The 15,618-nt window shown below is 36.3% G+C and overlaps 1 protein-coding gene and 1 long non-coding RNA gene across 4 annotated transcripts; one reads left to right on the top strand and one right to left on the bottom strand.

Annotated features, from left to right (window-relative positions):
- Window positions 1–1,171: 1,171 nt before the first annotated feature.
- On the bottom strand, window positions 1,172–6,229 carry LOC311078234. 3 transcript variants are annotated; one of them, XR_014605082.1, is made up of 6 exons: window positions 6,030–6,229; window positions 5,822–5,878; window positions 5,449–5,540; window positions 4,668–4,764; window positions 3,662–3,781; window positions 1,172–1,272 (listed from the first exon to the last, which is right to left on the bottom strand). It is a non-coding gene; the product is annotated as an uncharacterized lncRNA (long non-coding RNA). The 3 variants fall into 3 exon arrangements; XR_014605081.1 differs by having other exon boundaries at window positions 5,822–6,229; XR_014605083.1 differs by lacking the exon at window positions 5,822–5,878.
- A 101-nt stretch (window positions 6,230–6,330) lies between these two features.
- Window positions 6,331–15,288, top strand: LOC311078093 (uncharacterized protein). Its single transcript, XM_084106778.1, has 3 exons — window positions 6,331–6,368; window positions 8,353–8,433; window positions 13,699–15,288. The coding sequence occupies exon 3, from the start codon at window positions 13,704–13,706 to the stop codon at window positions 14,823–14,825; it is 1,122 nt and encodes a 373-aa protein (XP_083962904.1). The 5' UTR covers window positions 6,331–6,368; window positions 8,353–8,433; window positions 13,699–13,703; the 3' UTR covers window positions 14,826–15,288.
- The last annotated feature ends 330 nt before the right edge of the window (window positions 15,289–15,618 follow it).

The following is a 15,618-nucleotide window of genomic DNA, read 5'->3' as shown; positions in this document are numbered from 1 at the left end:
ACACGTACGTCGGGCCGACGTTGGCCCGATGCACAAAGTTCCATCGGCACGATGTCGCTCAGAGATCGTTTGCTCATCGGCAATATGTCGCCTCGACGTCGGCCTTTGATCGCAAATGATCTCCGGCCGATGTTTGAACGATGCAAAGCTGTAAATCTTTTGCCAGCTCTGCATGGGTTTTATAGGACCTTTATTTATATAGGTCGGACCTTTCGGGCTACTCCTTACATTAGACACCATGCGCTGCTTTCATTGACGCACACACTTACGAACACACGCATGCATGCACACGGACACACACACATACAGAGCGGAGATCGCTCTGCAACACTCACTCAGCAGCACATAAACTGTAGTCAACATTGCCCCGAGACTTAAATTGATAAAATAGCTTTGATACTGAACATGCAACTTTCATCCCTCTTAATGGCCATATTCAAGAAAAAAAGTGGAGTAGTTTTACACTTCCATCTTACCTCGCACTCTTTCAACGTTAAACTGCTGGAATACATGCTCTGCTTCTGTGAACAGTAAACACCGCCTTCTATGATTTGATTGGCTATCTATTTGGATGGTCGCTGTAAGGTAGACCAGCCTAAAATGTAACTTTTAAACCTTTTTGCCATCCTAAAAACAGAGCAGAGCAAGAATTTCCAATATTGAATTTCCAGTTTGGCCATTTCTAACTATTGACATACTATTGTTATTATTGACGTATAATTATACACTGCAAAAAATGTTTTTCTTACTTAGTATTTTTGTGTTGTTTCTAAAGCTAAATTATCTGCCAGTGGGGTAAGAAAAATAATCTTGTTTTCCAATAGAATATAGATTATTTTTCATACCCCACTGGCAAATAATTTAGATTGTTTTAAGCAAAAATTACTTAAATTACTTTCTGTTTATCTGAAAACAAAATAGAATTTCTTATGTCATTTTACTTCTCTAGTAAATGCTTCTTGATTTAAGAATTTTTAGATATTTGGACTGGAAACAACACAAAAATACTAAGTAAGAAAAGCATTTTTTTGCAGTGTAGGACTTGTCCCCCTCAATGTCTATGAACATATATACAGCCCTGGAGTTACTTGACTATCCAATATGAAAAAAGTAGGCTCTACTGACATTGAAAAATATCAATAACTGTCTCTAGTATAATGAACAGACACAATTCAAGTTAAGACATTTTAATGACACCAGAAAGAACTCCAGGAGAAAAGGGATCAAAAGGGTTCCTCAGCAACAATGTAGAGAAGGATTCTTCCTGGCAACCTGTAACAGAGTGAAAAATATTGAGAAAAAGCAGTTAGGACTAAAGCTAAGAATTGTCATTACACTGGATAATATAATTAAAAATCTAACAATCAAAGGTACATCAGCTGGCAAACCATTTAATAGTTTAATAGGTTTAATAGTCTATTTAAAGGGAATGATTGTGGTGGGGAGTTTGCTCAAACTATGGCAGCGATACAGCGAATAGTTGTTCTAAAAGACGGCGCCGTCCGCGGAGTGCTTTCAAAGGCCAGTGAAAGCATACTTTCAGTTAAGTTGTAAGTAGATGCTAACTGTTTCTCATGGGTTCGTATGGTATTTTAAACATTTACAGGGGTAAGTCTGTGATTTTATTGCCATCCGAATCCATAATGTCAGTGTTTTTTCTCACCCAACCCGCATACATTTCTTCATTTCTTTTATAAAGAACACCTCTTTCTCACATAACGCAGTGAAGCAGCCCCTGCACGAGTGAATAATTGATTCTCGAGCCATCGATATCAGCAGATTCAGCAGCATCGCCACGGGCAGCACTGGGTAACGTCACACGTAAGAAGGAATATCTTTAGCAGCTTTCTAAGGTATGGTTCGGGGAACACGCCTATAAATGTTATACCTTTAGTTAAGTTATACCTTAAAGGGATAGTTCACTTTGAAATTAAATTTTGGTATGTTTTAGCTTACCTGAAGGGCATCCAAGATGTAGGTGTCTTTTTTTCCGCAGTAGTTTTAATTTTGATATTTTTAGGTCCAACCGTTCTTGTCTGTCAGTCATTTCATGCAGGTTTATGGATCCTTTCTCAAAGAGCATGCACAAAGTCCAAATTAAAACAATTCCCCATCGTCCAAATGAAACAATTCCCCATCGTAAGTACACTCTGATGGCCTAAGACACGAAACGAGCGGTATCTATACACTAGATGTTGCCTTCGCTATTGCAGTTCATTGGAACGAAACCGTAGCCAAGGCGACATCAGTGTATATATCTATACCCGCCCGCGCCGTCAGATCAGTTGGACGCGGCTTTGTTCAAGAGGTAACAACAATATAAATACTGTTCGTTTTCTCACACAAACCGCTCGTTTCGTGTCTTAGGCCATCAAAGTGTACTTACGATGGGGAATTGTTTAATTTGGACGATGGGGAATTGTTTTAATTTGGACTTTGTGGATGCTCTTTGAGAAAAGATCCATAAACCTGCATGAAATGACTGACAGACAAGAACGGTTGGACCTAAAAATATCAAAATTAAAACTACTGCGGAAAAAAAGACACCTACATCTTGGATGCCCTTCAGGTAAGCTAAAACATACCAAAATTTAATTTCAAAGTGAACTATCCCTTTAAGAGTCTTCGTAGCACGCTAAGAGACAACGTTATCGGGAAACCCAGCCCAGGTGTTTATGAATGAGACACTGAATTAATTGGTTTTAAAAGTGTTTAAATTAATGATTCAATTGAGTATATTTTTTTTTAATAGACTGGAACATGTTATTCTGATGTATGTTATCGTGATCTCCATTTTAAACAAAACAAAAACGATTTTAAACCAAATAGATTCTGTTTATCCTGAATTAGGGGCCGTTCACATATCGCGTCTAAAAATGTGTGGAAAGTGCTCTCTCCTTTCTACAAGCACTTGCGCTCCCGTGGCGTCTGTCGTTGCTATGCAACCATGAACTGCGCTCTCCATGATGACGAGGAAGTATCAGCAAAGGATTAATTGATTTCTAGCCCTTGCATTAGCTTACTACTACTACTAAATATACTACTAGATATATTTATGGAGATGGGAAATAAAAACTCGCCCTGTACAGCTATGATCAGCTGTTCAGCCGAGTTTTCCATGTTGTTACGGAAAGGCCAAAGCTGATCGGTTAGTTTTTGTCACATGACCTGCGGTGCGCTTGTGGCATTCTGAAAAGTTGAGATGTTTTCATCTCGCTGTGGAAAAACGAGCACGCTGCATCGCATGCGCGTCACTTCTATTATGGTATTACCGGTGTTGTCACACTTTGACTACCTGGTGGGGAAATATCCGAACGTATGACTTACAGAAGGTACAATTAACTAAGAACGTTTCGGGAAACACGTATTAACGATAAGGTACAGCTTAAGGTATAACTTAGGAACGACGTAGCGTTATGAGGGTTTCGGGAAATCCAGCCATTATCATAATTAATAACGTGTTTCCTGAAACGTTCTTAGTGTTGCGCTTTTATTGAGCAGGTCATGCAATAACAAATTAGTTATTTACACCAATAATGTAATGCGGATGCTGGGCAATCTGGTGAGTTTTGGAGGTGGAGCATTGAAGAGAGGGGTGTGTTTGTTTGGGTTCATTCCAAATATCAACTATGTCCAACAGCGTTTTTGAAATATCGCTTACCCCATCTTAATATCTGGCAGTTTTGTGTCCATCTATAGTTGCCATCATCTGAAGTCTTCACAAGTGAGGCTGGATCCACACTGGATCTCGCTGTAATCTCTAGTGAACTTGCTGAGCATCCTGAGATAGAAACAGGGAAGCAACAGGAGAAAGATTAGCATAGCTGCAGTTCATATTATTTCAGGCAAAAGATGATCATGTGCACTTTTTACTATTTCATCACATATTAACTGTAAAACAAGATTATGAGATGTGTTAATTGAATGCTTGGCTAAAGAGTTGTGTCTTTAGTCTAGATTTAAATTGGGAGAGTGTGTCTGAGCCCCGAACATTATCAGGAAGGTTATTTATGAAAGTAAAAGAGTAGCAAAACTCGAGAGCATAAAGATGTGAATTTGAGAACTTGTCCCCTGTAAAATACAAGTCCAAAGTTGAATTTAGAGATTTGCACTCGCAGAACGTGACTTAACGCATAGACAGTGATATTAAAATAAATAAATGATAATTCTGTAAAACCATAATAATTAAAAATAGACTACTATGTACAGTTAAGCGTTTTCCTCACATAGAAAACTGGTAGAAAACCACTTTATGAGGTTTTTTAACATTAATATGAGTTCCCCTAGCCTGCCTATGGTCCCCCAGTGGCTAGAAATTGTGATAGGTGTAAACCAAGCCCTGGGTATCCTGCTACGCCTTTGAGAAAATGAAAGCCGGTAATAATCATAAATGTTTCTTGAGCGTCAAATCATCATATTAGAATGATTTCTGAAGGATCATATGAAGCTGTGATACTGAAAATTCAGTTTTGATCACAGGAATTAATTACATTTTACAATATATTCACATAGAAAACAGTTATTTAAAATTTGTTATATTATTTCACAAAATTATTGTTTTGAATGCTGTCTTGGTGAACATAAGAGACTTCTTTCAAAACAAATTTTTTTTTACCAACACAATTAGTGTATGTTTGACATTAGTGTATGTTTGAAGTTTTACTTACTAATCATATGGTTCATAGCGCCTTAGAGATGATGATCCGAGATGATGATCCGCCCAACTCTGCTACGGTGGAGGCCAGGGCATCAACATTGAAGGATCTAGAAACACAACAAACCATTTGTCACAGAGCCAACAATATTATTATATAATGCCAGGTTTATTACAAGTAAGAAGCTATAGCTAAGCTATATTATTATATATTATATTATATTATATTAAGCTATATTATATATAAGCTACAGCAGAAGTGAAATGCTTTTCTGAGATGAGTTTCTGAATCTATTTGACCTGCATCTGGGCATGGAGTACCTATGGCCTGAGGGAAGTAGCTTGAACTGGCAGGACAAAGGATGACTAGGGTCAGCTGCCCTCTTTGCCACTCTGTTGGAGTAAATGTGTGAGAGAGGGGGAAAGATTGCCTGCAATCTTGCTACACGTCCTAACAATACTCTCTAATCGATTTTTTGTTTTTTTGTAGACAAGGAACCAAACCAGCAGATAAAACAGAAGGTTAAAACAGACTCAATAAAACAAGAATAAAACATTCTCATCAAAGTGGGGTCAATGTTAAAATTCCTGTCTACGGTAAAAATGCATTTGCTGCTGGGCTTTGGCACAAACAGCATCAGTGTGTGATTCAAAACATAGCTTACTATCAATTATTGTGCCAAGGTACTTGTATTCTTGTATCTCAATAGGTTGGCCATCAATGATAGTGAGGGGAAAAGGGGGGCTCTGTTTCCTAAAATCAATAATTAATTCTTTAGTTTTGGATTTCCTACCTGTATTTCCTACTTCTCCGGCAGCAGCTTTCTTCAGAAATGTTGAAGTCGTGGAGCTTTAATTCCCTCTGTTATAGGTTATTTTGTTGCTGCTGAAATCACAGAACATTTTTTTTATCAATATTTGTTTACCATTGAGCTAGTTTCAACCAATTTCCTCACTCCATGTAAGTGACGTCACCGATTAGGCCTATACGTTTATGTTTACGTTTGTGTAAAATAAATTAGCTCACTTCCAGGTAAAACCTTTACAAAAACCTCTCATATACACATAATAGGCGATTAAAAGCCCAAACTTTCATAAACAAAAGCTCAACCGAGTTAACATTAACTTAGCTTAACTTAGCTTAACTTAACGTAGCTGCTAACTTACCTCTTCTGAAAACGGTTGAGATGCTAACGGACTTTTTCCGAAGACACAAAACCATGTCTATAAAAGTAATTATTCAACATAAGCGTATCAATTACAAGTAAGAGAAGTGTCAAGAACAGTTGTGTGTATTATCCGTGTGATATTAGAGATTAATATCACCTGAAAGCAGTGAAAACAACAGCGAGAGAGAGGGAGATTTCCTGCTTACCAGTCGCAGTGGTCCCGCGGCGTTTCCATGGCAACTCTGCGCCGCGGCCGCTCCAGTGTTTGAAAGGGACTTGAAAGTTCACGCGCACAACGCGACATCGGCCTCCCGTATAGTGGGCCGACCTAAAGCCGACGTAACGGAGCTGGGAAATAGAGCACTGACTGACAAGAGATCTGTCTACACCAGGCCGACGCCTTTGCGATGTTAGGGAGGAAGGCCGACGCTCGATGTTGGGCCAACGTCGGCCCGACGTACGTGTGCTATCTGGGTATAGTCTGCCGCAAATATCAGAAGAAGAAGAAGGAGAAGAAGAAGAAGGTAAGGAGAGAGCAGTTCAAGGTATTTCTCATCTTTACACAACCATCACACACACTTTATACAGTTTGATTAAGGACAGACTCATTTCTGTATTGTTTTCATCGATCACAGCGATACTTGTGCGAGAATATGTTGAGTTCATTCAGACCTGAGCGTTTTTGTGTTCGTTTGTGTGATTGTCTCGATGTTTGTGTGAGAACTGTTACTGAATGTCAAGTCAAGAGTTAAAGTTTGAAATCTGTGAGAGGAATTGATGGGAAACGATCTCAAGTTTGCTGTTGCCTGTTGCCTACCTTTATATTTCTTTGTTGACATTTATTTTTTTGCTGATTATATTACTAAAATTTAAATATATAGTAATGAACATGGGAAAGTACAAATCTATATATAAATGATAAACAGTTAAATATAATACAATTGTATTATATATATATATATATATATATATATATATATATATATATATATATATCATGAGATATATATATAATTATAATACAATATCATAAGTTTGAAATATCATAAGGTTGAATATTATAAGCTTGAAACTGGACATGTTAACTAATGTTGCTTCCCTCTTTTTTAAGTTTTATGGTGATCTTCAGTTTCTGAACATACAAAACTAAAATATGTTATTGATCTAATTACTTTATTGCAATTAATATCACAGATAGCGTAACATCTCCAAGATGTCTGTTAAAGAGCGGTTCAAGGTTTATCAGATGAACACAGCAGTAGGGTTGGGTATCGTTTGGGTTTTTTCCAATACTGGTGCCAAATCAATACTTTTAAAACGGTGCCGTTGCCTAAACGGTGCCTGAACCGATACTTTAAAAAAGAGAGCCTCAAAATAATGGTGAATGACATTAAATAATGGTTTTTTTATTGAAAATAATAATAATAATAAAATATTCTTAAAATCTCACCTAATGCTGTAAACATACAGAGAGCCCTATCAGCTGGTAGTATTATTTAAGGTTAAAAATAACTCAAATTAAATATGATGCATTTTTTTTTTTTTATAATAACAACTTTATTTAATGATTTAAGTAAAAAATATAATACATGTTTAGCAAAATACTCTCTATAGCTCTTTTTTTCTAGCCAACTAACGTGCTATAGCCTATATTATGGTCATTAATTCTAATAATATAAGATATTATGTATGAGGAATATACATTTCAGTAAGTTGTACTGTATCTTTCAACATTGTTCATTCGTGTTTATTTACTATTAGCTAGTAGAGATGATGTGTTCACGCGCGCTAGGGATCTGTCACGTCACATTTACAAGCGCCAAAACGGTATTTATTGTTTGAATTTCGTAATAAAATTGAGAGAATCTGAGAGCTGAGATTTTTTTTTATATCAAAAGTAACCTGCTCTGTCCAGTCTGTCGGTCTCCGTGTCCTCTTTGCTTCGTGATTTTTCTGTGCGTGAGAAAATGGATGTGTGGCGTGAGAGCGTGTGAAAAGTGTCAATTGCGGTCTCACGGTGAGTCTCAGGGTGAATGCGTGAGAGTTTGTAGCCCTGTGTTCACTTATATAACATGCCCCGCCTGCACAACTGAGTTAGCAAAGCATTAAATAACCTTATCAAATATTAAATAACATATTGGGGATTAAAATAATATCAGATTTGTCTAATTTAAAATAAACACCAAAAATAGAGGTGAAAAAATAACATAAGAAATTTATTTTAGCTATGGTTTAATAAATGTTCAGTGAAATCTTCCAAGGATTTCTGAATTTTGGCGCAATTTTTTTCTCGTGTTGAAATAGCAACTAGTAAATACACTAAGTTTCAAAATGTTAGCATGTGTGGAAGTATTTAAAACAAGGGTGTTTCAACTAGCCCCTCATTAGGTTGTGCCCCGCTCCCCCCCAATGTTTCTGTTATTTATTTATTTTTTACCATTATTTATAATTGGAAGAATTTACATTTTTTATGTTCTGTTATCAATTGGTATAAAACCAAACTCAGTAACTGATCATTTTTTTATTTAGGCAGATCAGCTCCTCCCACTAGTTACATCATCAGTGAAGCTCCTCCCACTGTAATTCATCATCAGCGAAGCTCCTCCCACTGTAAGTCATCATCAGTAAAGCTCCTCCCACAGCAATTCTCCAATAAATGCTGTAAATTCCCATCAGCTACAAGTGAAGATGAGCATCAGGAAGAGCTGAAATCTGCAAAGACTGAGTTTATTAAAGAGGACAGAGAGAACATGAGTGATCCAGAACCCTGCAGAATGAAACACACTGAAGATCCCAAAGAGGTTGGTGTTTATTCTTCATTCATTCATGATGCTGAAGAAAATTCATGTTAGACACATTCAAGAACTTCATCACTTTTTTAAAATGGTTATAGTTTTTATTATTATTATTGTTATTAATTTTTTGTTTTCAACAAATGGTCAGTAAAGGGTTTGAGAAACTTTCATATTGATTGTCAAAATCAGATGATTGTAAATGTTACCAAAATGTTGGACATTTATCAATTTAGTTTATATTTATATTTTTTGGAAATTAAAACAAATATTCTCGTAATATGTAATCTGTATGAAACTAAAGAGATGTACAGTTTCTCCTGGCTCAGCAAAATATCATTATCGTTAATGTGATAATTGTACCGTGGATACAATTTCGTAGAAACAGTAATATTGTGAAATATTTGTAAAATTTAAAATAATTGTTTTCTATTTGGATATATTTGGCACAAAGGTGTGTGACTGTTCAAGTCTTTGTCTTTAGATCAGCGTGTTAAATAATGTGCTTTTTTGTCATTTGTTGTGTATCTTTGGATTATGTTGTGTTGTAAATAAATCCAAACAATCAAACAGCCATTCTTTTTTAAATCTCCTCATTCTTTGTGCAAGGTTGCTCAGAATGACAGGGCCTGATAGCTCCTAATAAGGCCGTTAGGGGAGGGTCTTTGTCTTTCTCAGGTGTGAAATACATAAATATTCAGGATGTTCACGCTTCCTCGCATAAAGCTTTCTCACACACAAAACATGTCTTACAAATTTTAAATCAATATATTGTTTTATCTGAATGAGCAGTCAGGGTGATTTTCACATAGTTTTGGAGCAAATATTCTAGGCTATGTGATACAATTTTCAAAAGTCTTGTGAATGAATAATCAGTATGGGTTTCATAACCATGTTCATTGTTAGTTCACAGTGCATTAACTAATGTTAACAAGATGCTAATGAAGTATTAATAAATTAGTAAATTGAAGTATTGAAATTAACATTAACAAAAAATAATAAATAATGTATACATGCAGTTCATTATTAGTTCATGTTAACTAATGAAATGTTATTGTAAAGTGTAAGTATAGTATAAAAGAGAATAAAGAAACAACATGAATTAAGATGTTTGTGACTGCTATCCAGATGTCATGCCAAAGGTGAGTAATCCTGAAAAATGCAGGGAAACAACAAGTGTTTAATAATTTTAACAACATACACAAATGGCAAATTAACACTGGGTGCTCATTAAAATAGGTCTATTCACTATTTAAAGAACAATCTCGATGAGACCAGTGCAGGCCCTCCTACCTGACCCATGAGCCATGGAAACCATTTGCCATTGCCACACCTGACACCCCAGTGCTCCCAGTCCCACTACAATCCTCCCTCTTTCAACTAGTACTAATGAAAATGTAATTCCGGATATCAGAAATAGACATTGGTGCTAGAAAAAGTACATTCTTGATATCAAGGCTTCACATTTTAAATAGTACAAATTTAATTATTGATATCAAAAATGCATCCTGTGAATGCATAAAAGCTAAAATGGCTTGTCATAGCATGTCACTGTGTTTTAAATGATAAAAGCAATACTTGATATTATTTACTGAGGGACGTGTATTCATATTGACCAGTATGTCGTCAGTTCCAGTTTGTATCCAGCCTCACATGGAACCTTCAGATGCCCCAACACCCGTGAAGAGACGACTCAACGCTGGTGATATGTTATGCCCTAAATTAATACATGATTAACTAACTGTATTTGTCTATGTACATTTCTGAAATGCACTTTCTGTAAAGCTGCTTTGAGACAATATGTATTGTGAAAAGCGCTATACAAATAAATTTGAATTGAATTGAATATGTCCAGCCAATCAACATTTTAAATGCAATATAGCTTATAAATCAATAGCCAATGTCAATACATTGCTTTCCATCTTGCTTTATTGCAGAGTTATGACTAAACTGACTTGGAGACTCATTGTCTTGTTTTAAATATGCGCCTATAATGGAAAGTGTGCGTTTCATTTCGTGTACACGCATATGAACGCATGTCAACGCGCGACGCGGTTATCTTTTCCGAGCTGAAATTTATAAACAGAGACCGTTCGTTGCCCTTTGTCGTTTATCAAATGTAATAAATAGTTGTATTTCACTCTCACTTTTGTTGTTGTTGGGCGAAACAGACCAAAAGACGCACTGCCCAGGTTAACAAGACAGACAGACAGATGCACATCAACTTAAATTTACTGTTCTTTGCTAACATCAAACTTGGAGAGGAGAGAACACAAGTCTGCCTGATTGCTGTTCCCACAATTCACTCTCATGGTGTTTTTTTTCTCTTTCTCTCTTTGTGACCAGAAGGATAGTTCCACTTAATCTTCTCATCGATGTTGTAAACTTTGATTGACGCGCTTTGACACAAGGGGGAGGCGGGGCCTTGAGAAATTTGTGGGGCCCTACGCAGCTTGCGTAGTGTGTGTATAGGGCTGATCGGCTCTTGGCCTGTGCTAAGAGAGCTAGGGTGGGTATTGACCACAGATGATTGTTTTGCACTCATTAGCGTGATTGTTGTAGATGTGAGAGCTGTCTGTACCTGCAGCTAAAATGCAACAAAACAAGTATCATTCTTCATTTTTGATACGATATGGGATTTCTGATTACCACAACACTTGCTTATATCAGTAAATAGTTCATAAACTATTGCATAAACTGATCTCTAACTTCTTTAACTTCAGTAAACACAGAAATGAACCGTTCAACTGCACATACCTCTGCTTAGCCATGAACTGGTCGAAAGCTAATGACGCAACATGGAGGTAGGCCCACCCTCACGTGATACTGATTGGTCGATTGATAAGCTTAAATCTGATTGGCTAAAGAGTATGACTCACCTGTCAAGGAGGATTGTGCTGCCAGGAAAGTCTAAAAAAAACACACACACACCCAAGGCGATTCACACACGTGAATGACGATTTGCACATTCACATTGAAGGATCAACTCGTACATTTTAAACATTCAAAGGTTTTTGTGCACAGTTGTATTTCTATGAATTGTGTTTTTTGCCTTTGTGAAATATATTTTACGAATATATAATTTTATTTTGCGCATGTGCATTTTTTTGGGGGGGTATGTAAATTAGGTTTCATGCATGTGAAATTGTCTATGCATGTATGAATCATGTTTGCTGCGTGAATAATTAATGAGATTGATTTGCCTCCATATTCCACTTGCTTCATTTCTAAATGAATCAGTCATTATGAACATATCATTTGAATGAATGATTCAATTAATCACTCATTTAGACATGGACTTGCTGCCACCTACTGGTGGTTTTATTTTCATATTTATTTATCCATGACAGGCCGGTACCAAACAAAACAGACTCAGCTAAATATTGTTTAATTTTTGTTATCTAACAAATAACAATATATTTTTTTTGTCAATATTGCACACCCCTAGTAGGGCTGGGTATCGATTCAGATGTTACAATTCGATTTCGATTCGCAAACTTTCGATTCGATTTTGATTCTCGATTTGATTTTCGATTCCGATTCGCAAACTTTCGATTCGATTTTGATTCTCGATTTGATTTTCGATTTCGATTCTAAATTCGATTTCGATTCTCGATTCGATTTCGATTCTCGATTCGATTTTTGATTCTAAATTCGATTTTGATTCGACTCAATGAATATATATTTAACACAAATCCTAGATTTATTAAAAAGAAAGAAAGAAAAGAAAAGTGAACACAAGTTTACAAGTGGTTAATTAATAAAAAGAAATGAAGAGCTACAAACCTGTATATTAAACTTTTTATTTTAGGTACACTTGGGTACATTAAAACAGAATCATATTTACCTGTGCCCTTCCTGTCTAACAGGTAGGACATATTCAGAAATTGAATAAAGTTATCAAACAGTCTGCGCTGCATTAATTATAAATTATATATAGACTACTCCTTATTAAAGTTACAAAAGTTATTTAGTCAAGAGCAGTGAGTGTTTTTCTCTGTTCTCTTTTTTCTTTGATTAACTGTAACGACAGATATAATTAGTGGCTATGGTGTACTGTCCCTTTAAGACCAGCCGCTGCTGTCAGAGACGCGGATCTCACACGCGCCTCATTCTCTCACGAGTCACACTCACAGCTCTTCACATTCATCATAAGACTGCTCTTATGTTATGAAGATACTCGACGAAAAGACATTTTGGCATAATTGTGTGTTATTGTTCGTTCAAGCGCGAAAGACAACTCTATTCTGGGCTGTTTTGTGCACACGCACGATATCAGCGTGAGTCTTTGTGTGTCACAGTCACGACATTCACAGGCAGCGAGCTCTTTTTTTGTCTTGTCGTGCATGAATGGTTTAAAAACATTTGCATGAATAAGAGTGGGATTATGTAACACTAGCCAAAGGATGACAAAAATTAACTATGCTGCAGTGCGTTAAAAGCCCAAATTTGTTTATTTCATAAAAAAACGCAGCACTTTGCGTCATATAATTGCGTAGGCTTGACAGCGCGATTGCGATATGATTCATCATGCAGCACTAGTTGAGGTTATTTTATGATTAAGATAAAACAAACAAATCTTTTTAAAACAAAAAAATCATTAGCTATAAAATGGAGTTTGCAAGCCCATGAACAGTGGAGGAAAACTAATACTGGCTTTTGGGTAATAGATAAATAAATATGAAAAAAAAAAAAAATCGATTCGTGGCGTTTGAGAATCGATTTTGAATCAACCACATTTTAAAAAACGATTAATCGAAAAATATATTTTTTTTTGCCCAGCCCTAACCCCTAGGCACTATTGTATAAATGTTAATATTACATTAGATATTTATGTCATTAATCAAATATTTCATAGTTCTCACTTCGGAAACGTGATTTGTGCTTATAATGCCTTGAAAATAATAATTGAAAGATCAATGTACCTCATTCATGCAATTAATTTATGAAAACACCAGCATTATGATATTTTATAGCAGTTGTCTACTAGTACTTTCTGCTATTACATCAGGGCTCACTTTCATATTTCTCTCTTCAAATTATTTTGCTGAAAATTAAATTAAACCTTTCTCTTTGATTTCAGACCTGATGGAAGTGAAGGAGGAGAGAGAAGAACTGAGTGAAGTGGAGGAGGAGAGTGAAGAACTGAGTGAAGTGAAGGAGGAGAGTGAAGAACTGAGTGAAGTGGAGGAGGAACATCATGTCAAACCTGGAGGAAAACCTTTGAGTCGCTCAAAGACTAAAAAGACATTTTTAAAGAAAAGAAGAGCCAAGAAATCTTTCACCTGCACTCAGTGTGGAAAGAGTTACACAGCCAAACATAATCTTGACATTCACATGAGAGTTCACACTGGAGAGAAACCGTTCACATGTGATCAGTGTGGGAAGAGTTTCACAACCAAACGAAGTCTTGATATTCACATGAGAGTTCACACTGGAGAGAAGCCGTTCACATGTGATCAATGCGGGACGAGTTTGACAGGAAAACAACATCTGACCAAACACAAGAGGATCCACACTGGAGAAAAGTCACATATGTGTGTTCAGTGTGGAAACAGTTTCACAACCAAACATAGTCTTTTGCGTCATATGATGATCCACACCGGAGAGAAGCCGTTCACATGTGATCAATGCCGCAAAACTTTTTTTAGTGCATCACTCCTGAAGAAACACCTGATAGTTCATATGAAGGAGAAGCCACATTCATGTTCTGTGTGTGGAAAGAGTTTTTCAGTGCTGCCATATTTACATGCACATCAGAAAATACATACTGGTGTGAGAGAGTACGTGTGCTTTGAGTGTGAGAAGACTTTTACTACAGCAAACTGTTTAAAACTGCACCAGAGAATTCACACTGGAGAAAAACCTTACAAGTGTTCACACTGCGACAAGAGATTCAGTCAATCAGAACATCTGAAAACACATGAGAGAATCCACACAGGAGAAAAGCCTTACAAGTGTTCACACTGTGACAAGAGATTCAGTCGGTCAACAGATCTGAAAACACATGAGAGGACCCACACTGGAGAAAAGCCTTACAAGTGTTCACACTGTGACAAGAGATTCAATCAGTCAGCAAATCTGAAAAGACATGAGAGGATCCACACTGGAGAAAAGCCACACATGTGTGTTCACTGCAGAACTAGTTTCAGACACAAATCATCTCTTAAGCTTCACATGAGAGTTCACACTGGAAGAAAGACCATTTAACTGTGATCAGTGCGGTAAACAGTTTCATTGGGTGTCAGTCCTGAAGAAACACCTGAAGATTCACACAAACGAGAAGATTCATTAGTAATATTACAGCAGAAAAGACACGGCTGTGTGAGTTTCAGTGCAGAAGTCCTTTACTACAGATGATGAACTGAAAGAGTGCCAGAAAATTCACACTGGAGAAAAGGCCATAACACTTTTAAGAGAAACAGGAATCTGATATTAATTTTTAACTTGTTCTTCATTGTTTTTCATCAGAACATCTAGTTTCTCTTCCACTTCTACTCTTCAATGCAAACTCAATATATGCTTTTATGTATCTTTGAAACTGGACTCTTTTCTTCTCTTCTTCTCTTGAGTGCTTTGGCTCTTATAAGTCAGTAAAGAGAGAGATTTGTCTCATTCTCCTTCACTTTTACTTAATGTTTGTAATTGCTTCATGTAATTATTGAATAAAATGTTTACTCATTTTATCAAAATTGTATTGTCCATTTTTATTTTCTGCTGATACTGTTTGAATCAAGAATAATTTTAGTTCTGAAAGCCATGAAGCATTTTTTGCTTATTTTGCTTTCAATGTTTTAATTTTCTCAATATGCTTTTAAATGCCTAATAAATTATATTTCACTGCACACATGACTGACATTGATTGAGATTGCTGTCTGTCTACATTATTAACATTTTCACCCTTGATATCCAGTATCATATATACATTTCAAAGAGTTTGTTCTAGTCAGTTTGATGTTTCATTCACATCATGAGACATCATGAGGCTTCATGAAGCCAAAAC

This window comes from Abramis brama (genome assembly GCF_963993115.1).
Source record: "Abramis brama genome assembly, chromosome: 1".
In the NCBI taxonomy this organism is placed as follows: domain Eukaryota; kingdom Metazoa; phylum Chordata; class Actinopteri; order Cypriniformes; family Leuciscidae; genus Abramis; species Abramis brama.
This window is presented reverse-complemented; position numbering and strand designations above follow the sequence as displayed.